This window comes from Oryx dammah, unplaced genomic scaffold (assembly GCF_014754425.2).
Source record: "Oryx dammah isolate SB20612 unplaced genomic scaffold, SCBI_Odam_1.1 HiC_scaffold_26, whole genome shotgun sequence".
In the NCBI taxonomy this organism is placed as follows: domain Eukaryota; kingdom Metazoa; phylum Chordata; class Mammalia; order Artiodactyla; family Bovidae; genus Oryx; species Oryx dammah.
In genome coordinates, this window is record NW_024070210.1 from 74,748,479 (window position 1) to 74,758,100 (window position 9,622).

The 9,622-nt window shown below is 35.8% G+C and overlaps 2 protein-coding genes across 2 annotated transcripts; one reads left to right on the forward strand and one right to left on the reverse strand.

Annotated features, from left to right (window-relative positions):
* Window positions 1–2,622: 2,622 nt before the first annotated feature.
* Window positions 2,623–3,570, forward strand: LOC120853294 (olfactory receptor 4F6-like). The gene has a single exon (XM_040227027.1). The coding sequence runs from the start codon at window positions 2,632–2,634 to the stop codon at window positions 3,568–3,570; it is 939 nt and encodes a 312-aa protein (XP_040082961.1). The 5' UTR covers window positions 2,623–2,631.
* A 3,494-nt stretch (window positions 3,571–7,064) lies between these two features.
* LOC120853293 (olfactory receptor 4K3-like) lies at window positions 7,065–7,970 on the reverse strand. Its single transcript, XM_040227026.1, has one exon. The coding sequence runs from the start codon at window positions 7,968–7,970 to the stop codon at window positions 7,065–7,067; it is 906 nt and encodes a 301-aa protein (XP_040082960.1).
* Window positions 7,971–9,622: the final 1,652 nt, after the last annotated feature.

The window sequence follows — 9,622 nt, forward strand, 5'->3', positions numbered from 1 at the left end:
ATTGAGGTATAGTTAATTTACACTGTTTTGTTAATTTTAGGTATACAGCAAGGTAATTCACTCATATATGTTTGTATATATCTAGATATAAGTAAGTAAGTAAGTGAAAGTTGCTAAGTCATGTCTGATTCTTTGCGATCCTGTGGACTATATAATCCATGGAATTCTCCAGGCCAGAATACTGGAGTGGGTAGCCTTTCCCTTCTCCAGGGGATCCTCCCAACCCATGTCTCCCGCATTGCAGGTGGATTCTTTACCAGCTGAGCCACAAGGGAAGCACATATCTATGTATACGTATTTATATATATTCTTTTTCAGATTCTTTTGCTTTAAAAATTATTACAAGATATTAAATATAGTTGCCTTTGCTATAGACTAGTTCCTTGCTGTTTATCTATTTTATATATAGTAATATGTATATGTTAACAAAGATCATGGCATCTGGTCCCATCACTTCATGGGAAATAGATGGGAAAACAGTAGAAACAGTGTCAGACTTTATTTTTTGGGGCTCCAAAATCACTGCAGATGGTGATTGCAGCCATGAAATTAAAAGATGCTTACTCCTTGGAAGAAAAGTTATGACGAACCTAGATAGCATATTCAAAAGCAGAGACATTACTTTTCCAACAAAGGTCCGTCTAGTCAAGGCTATGGTTTTTCCTATTGTCATGTATGGATATGAGAGTTGGACTATGAAGAAGGGTGAGTGCCGAAGAATTGATGCTTTTGAACTGTGGTGTTGGAGAAGACTCCTGAGAGTCCCTTGGACTGCAAGGAGATCCAACCAGTCCATTCTGAAGGAGATCAGCCCTGGGATTTCTTTGGAAGGAATGATGCTAAAGCTGAAACTCCAGTACTTTGGCCACCTCATGTGAGGGGTTGACTCATTGGAGAGGACTTTGATGCTGGGAGGGATTGGGGGCAGGAGAAGAAGGGGACGACCGAGGATGAGATGGCTGGATGGCATCACTGACTCAATGGACATGAGTCTGAGTGAACTCTGGGAGTTGGTGATGGACAGGGAGGCCTGGCGTGCTGTGATTCATGGGGTCTCAAAGAGTCGGACACAACTGAGCGACTGAACTGAACTGAACTAATTATGTATATGTTATTTTTTATTGCTTGGGATTCTTAGTCATATGTAAGGAAAATTTTGAAGTTGGGGTGTCTATTTCTAATGTGCCTTCTCAAGAAACTGCATTAGTTTTCAGTCTTTTTACCAGTGTATGAGTATGACTTTCTCCTTACAGCCTCATCCATGATGTCATCAAGTTTTTGAACCTTTGAAATTTGTTAGTACAGAATAGCACCCAGAGCAATCTTATCTACCTTTCTTTGATTACTAGTGAGACTTTTACTTTCATATGACTATCAACTATTGGGACTTCTTATGTGTTGGTTGTCTTATATGTTTTTCTCATTTTACACTTTGTATATCACATTTCCTTTATCTTTCTAGAAGAACTGATTTCATAATAGAAATATTAGTCATCTGTCTGATATTTTATAACTTATTTTTCAGAGTGTGCTTTTTATTTTATAGTGTTTATATATCCATATAAGATATCTATATGTAGATATTTATACAAAATTTTGTACATCCACCTATATCTAAGTATAGCAAGACTGAATATTTTGGATAGTGCCAACTATTTATCCTCCCTCATTTGTTAATAAGATATATTCTTAGAATGAATTTTCCATCTTAAATGTTTGCTTGAATATTTTTATTTCTCTTGGTTCATTACCCTTTTTTGATGTTTAAATATCCTTTTGAAACTTTCTTGAGTTTATGATAAGGCAATAATCTATGTATTTCCAAGCTTTATCTGTTGTGCCAGCACTATTGGTTGAATAATTCATCTTGTCCACAGATGAGAGGGATTATTCATTAGTCTCTTGAAGTCACTCTAAGTTTACCTTCTCCTTCCATTCTTTACATTGAAGCTTTTGTAACTGAAAACAGAAAGATTACCAGCTACAACTGAATATCCCCCAGATTTTCTATTGCTTTTAGGATAAAAAGCAAAGTTGGTAACACGGATACAAGATTCCATCCTGTCTGGCCTGTTTCTCCTCCTGAGCTCAATCATTCACCTTCCTTCCTCACTGGCCTTCATGTCTCAGGGTCTTTACACATGGCATTCCAAAGTCTGGACCACTGTATTTACCCTTCAAAAATAACTCATATTTGGCAGAGTCTGAGTGAGTATGATGGTGATGTGGCATATTGTTCTCATAGCCCTCTATTCTTTTCCTTGAAATCACTTGTCAGAGATGGATCTGTATTTAAATTCATTTAATCTATGTATCTACCTCTATCTACCCATCGAGATCTAGTCCATTTTCTCTCAAAGTCAGAATTACTGTTTCACCTCAGAACTTGATACTGAACTTGGAATATAGTGGATACTCATTAGTCATATCAGTTACACTCATTAGCTGCATTAGTTGAAGAAATAAATTAATGCATTATATTTTCAGAATATATTAATGGCTGTTAGGGAAGATTTCTGATTTAAAACCATATTTGATAAAAGCTTAAATCTGTTTCTTTAAATAAAAATGTTTGATAAATGTTTTGGTTATGTTTTGTTTCTAGTCTTTAGGTATCTCCAGACCAAGCCAATGTATGAAGCAAATGACTCTTCGGTGTCTGAATTTGTTTTCCTGGGACTTTCTACCTCTAGACCAGTGCAGAATTTCCTCCTTGCCTTCTCTACAGTGTTTTATGTAACAAGTGTTCTGGGGAATCTCCTTGTTGTGTTTGCAGTGACCTTTGACCCTCATCTGCATTCCCCCATGTACCTCCTTTTAGCCAATCTCTCATTTATTGATTTGTGTCTTTCTACCTTAACGGTGCCTAAGATGATCTCTGACCTGCACTCTGGGCACAAAACTATATCCTTCCAGGGGTGTGTCATCCAGATATTTGTCCTTCACACCCTGGGTGGATCTGAGATGGTGCTGCTCACTGCCATGGCCTTTGACCGCTATGTGGCCATATGTAAGCCCCTGCACTACCTGACCATCATGAGCCCACGGCTGTGCCTTTTGCTTCTGTGTGGTGCTTGGGCTATTGGCCTCATTCACTCAGTGGTCCAGTTAGCTTTTGTGATCCATTTGCCTTTCTGTGGTCCTAATGAAATTGACAGTTTTTACTGTGACCTTCCTTGGTTTATCAAACTTGCCTGCATAGATTCCTACAGAATGGAATTCATGGTCACTGCCAACAGTGGGTTCATATCCATGGGCACTTTCTTCTTACTGATTATATCCTACGTTTTCATCCTGGTCACTGTATGGAAACGCTCTTCAGTTGGCTTGTGCAAGGCCCTCTCTACTTTGTCAGCACACATCACTGTGGTGGTTTTGTTCTTTGGACCCTGCATCTTTGTTTACATGTGGCCATTTCCCACGGTGCCAGTGGATAAGTTTCTTGCCATTTTAGACTTTCTGGTTACACCCATCCTGAATCCTGCCATTTACACACTGAGAAACAAGGAAATGAAGACAGCAATGAAGAGACTGAGTAGTCAGCTTCTGATTTGGAGGAAGGTCTCCTAAGTAACTCATGGAAGCCCAAGTTACTTCAAACAACTTCATGTAATAAAAATGCTTAAATTAATATACAAAATTTGGGGATTTTTTTTCCTAAAGTCACCATTTTAGAATATTCAGACCATTTATTATGAGGTTACATTGAACTCTTTAGGTAACAAGTTGTTTGATAGTCAGATTAATCCTAGGAATTGCTTGGTGGAAATTTTTGAAAAAGTGTCAGTTATACATTTCGAATCTGCCGAGTGTATGGCCCTATACATCACCCTGCTTGGATTCAATTAATCAATTTAATTCAATTAATTGAATTACCTTATAACTAATATTGTCAAAAATTTGAGAGAGTTGTGAAATATCTAACTTTCCTTTGATTTAAAGCTAGGATGTGAAAAAAATCATATTTTTTCTGAAAGACAAAAAAATGTGGATTTAAATGAGGATTTAAAACCTGCAGAAACAAAACAGGGTAATAGAAGTAGAGTGGACAGAAGATGGATAAGGTAGCATAATAAAGGGAGATTAACAGATGGCAGAAGAAAAGCATTTGGGAGAGCCTCATAATATATTTCATGAGCTTGGCCTCTGGCTACTAATCTCACCCTAGCTTGTCTCAGTTTTGGACTCAAGTCATCTACAGTTGGCTTTGGACAGCGAAATTTATGAATATGTTGTTATTTCACAATTTTCTGAAATTATGACTTAATCCATCAATGAATATTCCTCCAACATTGAAACATGTTGGTCTGACCATAGCCTGACTGGTATTATCATTAGCTAACAGCCATTCTGTCCAAATCACTATTTTTCTTTGATAACTCATCTTATATAACTCTTTTATGTCAAAACATCGGTCTCAGTTATGTGTTATTGTGTATAACCTGTGTAAATAACAAAACTAATTTAATTTATAGTTTACTTTGATAACTAGAAGACTGAACCAAATTTTCTGCAAAGCTGTGAAAGGACCCTATGTTTGAGTATTGTAATCCAAGATTCATTTAAGATTATCAATCAGTTGTACATTTTATATTTTTCCTCTTCACAATTATTTCATTGCTTATATTTGTATTTTTAATGGATTCTTGTTAGGTACATTAATTAAAAAGAACAATGTAAAGCCAATTTCTCTTTGGGTAATTTTCCATACTTTTTGAAAGTAGCAAGAGAAGGAAGAAGACTAAAGCCTGAAGTTTTAAGCATAAAAGTTTTGAAGAGCAAAACTGAATCACCTGAATTCTTTCAGACTGAGGAGAAAAAGATCTAGTAGAATCATCATCCAAACTTGGAAGGGATATATACAAGGAACAGGAACAAACCTGCAGTATACTAAGTCTTATAAAATTTATAGTCCAGATTCAAATAGGCTTTAGTACTTGACTGGATTGAAGTGATCACACCATAATCTTTTATGCCTCATAGAAGAGAGAGTAGATAATTTGTGGAGGAATAGTGACTCAGATGGAAAAGATTCCACCTGCAATGCAGGAAACCTGGGTTCGATCCCTGGATGAAGAAGATCCTATGAAGAAGGAAATGGCAACCCACTCCAGTGTCCTTTTGTGGAGAATTTTGTGGACAGAGGAACCTGGTGGGCTTCAGTCCATGGGATCTCAAAGGGTCAGACATGACTGGGTGACTAACACACACACATATCATGCCAGAGCTAAATATTCTTTTATACACAGTATTTAAAATAGAAAAAATATATATGATACATAAGTATCAGGGATATGTAACTGATAATTAAGAGGAAAATAATAGAAGTAGACTATGGGTGGCTCAATTGTTGACTTTAGCAAAGAGTATAACTCGTATAATCTAAAGCAAAGTGAAGAAGTTGAAAAACTGAAAAAATTTTCACAGAGAAACAATGTAAGAAAGAACCAAGGGATGTTTTGAAATAAAACTAAATATGTGAAATTATGAATTTAAGGGGGCTTGATTTAAAAACAGACTGGAGACAGCAGAAGAAAGGCTCAGTGGATTCAAAGACAAGTCAATATATATTATCCAAACTGAGTAAAGAGAGATTAAAAGAACAAAAAATGTCAGAATACATACACATATGAAAATAGCAATTCTTTTATTTAAGGGTTTATTCCTGAGATTTTCTATTGGGAATGTAACAAAATACACAGAACCATGTCATCTTTTGCTTCCCTGGAGGCTCAGATGGTAAAGAATCTGTCTGGAATGCAAGGGACCTGCATTCAATCCCTGGGTCGGAAAGATGCCCTGAAGAAGGGAATGGCAACCCACTCTAATATTCTTTCCTGGAGAATTCCATGGAGAGAGGAGCCTGATATGCTGCGGTCCATGGGGTCACAGAGTTCGACACGACTGAGTGATTAGCATACATGTCATCTTTAGAAAGTAATATAAATTTGAGATATATCTAGATCCATGGATTCAGATAAATGGATGTAAACTTGTATAATTTTTTGAGGAAGATTTCTGAAGAAAAGTTTTGTTTTGTTATATGTAGTAATGAGTAATTTGCAAACTTTGTATATAATCTTGTTTTTACAGGCTATTTGAACACTGCAGTGAATTGATAGTTTATTACAAAACTAAATTTTTTTACCTACCTATATGATGAACTGACTAACGTTTTATAAATTGGAAGGAGAAAAGCAACATCTCTAAAGGTTGTTAATATAGCCATCTTTGTATTTCATATACGTCATTTAAAGACAATTACAGTGTTTCACAAATAAAACATGATGTTGAGGGAACAAAGCTCTATCCAGATTACGATTATGATTCAACTTCTGAATATGATTAGGAATGCTTAATGATTACTTTTATAGATTCGTCTATAGAAGATAATTAGAATGTTAACTAATTGATGACTATTGTTTTGTAAAAGTAAAGAGAGCAATATAATGCAGTAACTTATTAAAGAAAACATTAGAGAAGGTCTATATGAAATATTCTGCTAAAAGAAACACATAGGATAATAGAAAATTCCCTGATATAGTGGTCAGTGTTGAAGTAATAGTAAGAATAGTAATATAAAATATTAACAGTCTTACTAATTTCAAGTCATTCTTGAGAACAATCAAAATCATGCTTTTAAAGACTGGCCAAATTTCCCAAACAGGAACTCATTTTAACAATTCTAGAATCCTAAAGAATTGACACAAAATTTTCATCGAGATACACATGATTTCCATATGTGAATTGGGAAACTCTTCCCAGTCTTAAGTAACAGGGTGAAAGTGAAAGTGAAGTCACTCAGTCGTGTCCGACTCTTTGTGACCCCATAGAGTGTAGCCTATCAGGCTCCTCCGTCCATGGGATTTTCCAGGCAAGAGTGCTGGAGTGGATTGCCATTTCCTTCTCCAGGGGATCTTCCCGACCGAGGAATCGAACCTGGGTCTCCTGCATTGCAGGAAGACGCTTTACAGTCTGAGCCACCAGGTGTGGCCAATTTAGTGTGCTCACAGTAGACATTCTGATAATTTGAAATGATGAAATACCAACAGAAATCTAAGTCATCATAGCCGCTTAATGGCATTTCTAATCTCTTTGTTTCTTAAAGTATAAATGACTGGATTTAGTAGTGGTGTGATGATCGCATAAAATACAGCAAGGAACTTGTCCACCCAAGTGATGCTGAATGGACATAGGTAGATGAAGATGCAAGGCCCAAAGAATAACATGACCACTGTGATGTGGGCAGTGCAGGTGGAGAGTGCCTTGGATGCCCCACCCTTTGATTGGTGACAGACAGTAAGTAGAATATAAGAGTAAGAGATCAGCAACAGAATGAAGCAAACGGTTGCAAGTACCCCACTGTTAGCATTTGTCAACACTTCTAGAATATAAGTGTCCATGCAGACTAACTTGATCACCAATGGAATATCACAGAAAAAGCTATCCAATTTTCTGGGCCCACAGAAGGGCAGTTGTGTAATTATAGCTAGTTGGCTTATTGAATGCACAAAGCCAATGATCCATGATGTCATCACTAGTCGAATGCACATTTTTGTATTCATGATGCTGGAGTAATGGAGTGGCTTACAGATGGCCACATAACGGTCATAGGCCATCATCACTAGGAGCACCATCTCACCCCCTCCAAAAAAATGTCCAAAAAACATCTGACACATGCAACCTCTAAAGGAGATGGTCTTATTTTCTTTCAGAAAGTCTGTGATCAGTTTAGGGGTGGTTACTGAGGAAAAGCAGAAGTCAGAGAATGACAGATTAGCTAATAGGAAGTACATAGGGGAGTGGAGGTGAAGGTCAGCAATAACGAGGAGCACAATGAAGACATTGCCTAAAATGGTGATCAAGTAAAGTGAAGAAAATACCACTAGGAGGAAGGCCTGGAGGTCCCATGAGTCACACAGCCCAAGCAAAATAAATTCAGACACCACAGACTGGTTTACTTCTTCCATTCTGTTCAGTGTCTTCTAAATTTATCTGAAGAAAAGATGTAAAAATAGATTTTCTAAATAAACAGTCTGTGCATCAAGTGTGTTTTTTATGTGCTACTAATGGAAGCGTGTACTTACATAATCACTGTAAAAAGCAATTGGACTTCTCTTTTAATGCTCAATATACATATATTCTATGGTGCAGCAATTTCACTCCCATTTGTATGCTCAATTTAAACTCTTGTATCTGTATACAAGGAAAATTTACAGCAATGCCTATAAACATAGTGATAGAATCTTAACAAAGTACAGCTATATAAAATGACATGAATATGTGTTAGTAAAATATAATAATAAAGAAATAGCCTCAAATAGATCCTCTCAGCATAAATTTTATAAGATGAAGAGCACTACAAAAATAACAGTATATTTTGCAGGAACTTGTATAAGTATTAAAACTATGTCCCAAAATGTAACCTCAGTTGTGGAAAGCCAAGATTCTGCGTGAGGATGAACACATAAGCATAATTGAATGCATAATTGTCCATTATTATCGTCTGTTTAGGTCTTGGACTGGGCAATGTTTCATAGGTATAGTTTTATTATTATATAAACAAGCAAACAAACTCAAAATGGACATGGAAAAATTAGGAGAATATACTGTGAATCAAGAATGATGATCTATTCAATACAGCAGACCTGAGTTAAATAGTGGTTTCAAAAAAATGGCATTTGCATTTGTTAATTGAAGTATAGTTGACTCACATTAAATGACTTAAATTCTGCCATCTACAGAAACATGGATGGACCCATAAAGTATTAATGTTAGTGAAATATCAAAGACCAGTACTGTTTGATATCACTCATATGTGGAATCTAAAAAGTACTACAAAAAGTGACATTTTATTAATATCTTTTGAAGCTGTGTGGTAAAAAGATATTTATTATACATAAATTTGAAAAACTCAAACAATATTTAACACATTATTGAAGAGTAATAATAATTTAAATGAATGGATCCAGTAAAAAAGAGATATTAATACTAGCTTTGATAAAATGACAAAATGTTTTTACCAAGAAACATAGTTAACTATGTATAAGAGCAGATAAGCTAATCAACGAAAGTGTGGAAGAATACATGTTGCATGCATAAGGAGTAAATCACAAGCACCAGGAAGAAACGTATTCTGTTCATGAAATTCAAAGCTATATAGCCTGTAATTGAGATAAGAAGGTACGTGTTTCCCAAACTGTGTGAAGTTGCATTACTGCTCTGGGCACTCATTGCTTCTGGTTTTGCTTTCCTTTAGTCTTGGTTTACTCTCCCTGTTTTCTGTAATTGAAGTTGTTGTTGATTATTTGTTTGTTGTTTAAATCCACACAGTTATCACATACTAGGGATGAAAATAAGAACAGAATTAGAAAACACTAGATGTAGAAGGGATTTTTATTTTTTTCTGATAGGGTAAACAGGAATTTGCTGAATGCTTTCTTACTGTGAACTGTAATCACTTTTGAGCACTTCATTGAAAAAAAAGTTGATTGCAGTCATTCGAGGTTATACTAAAGAAGAAAAAGGTTATGTTTACTTTCTCACCTAATTGCTGTATATGTTGTTAATATTATTTTAGCTGACTTACAAAAGATAAAATATCACTGCTAAATTAATTATG

Coding starts and splice junctions, on each gene's coding strand:
- LOC120853294 (XM_040227027.1), top strand. CDS start 2,632: ATGTATGAAGCAAATGACTCTTCGGTGTCTGAATTTGTTTTCCTGGGA.
- LOC120853293 (XM_040227026.1), bottom strand. CDS start 7,970: ATGGAAGAAGTAAACCAGTCTGTGGTGTCTGAATTTATTTTGCTTGGG.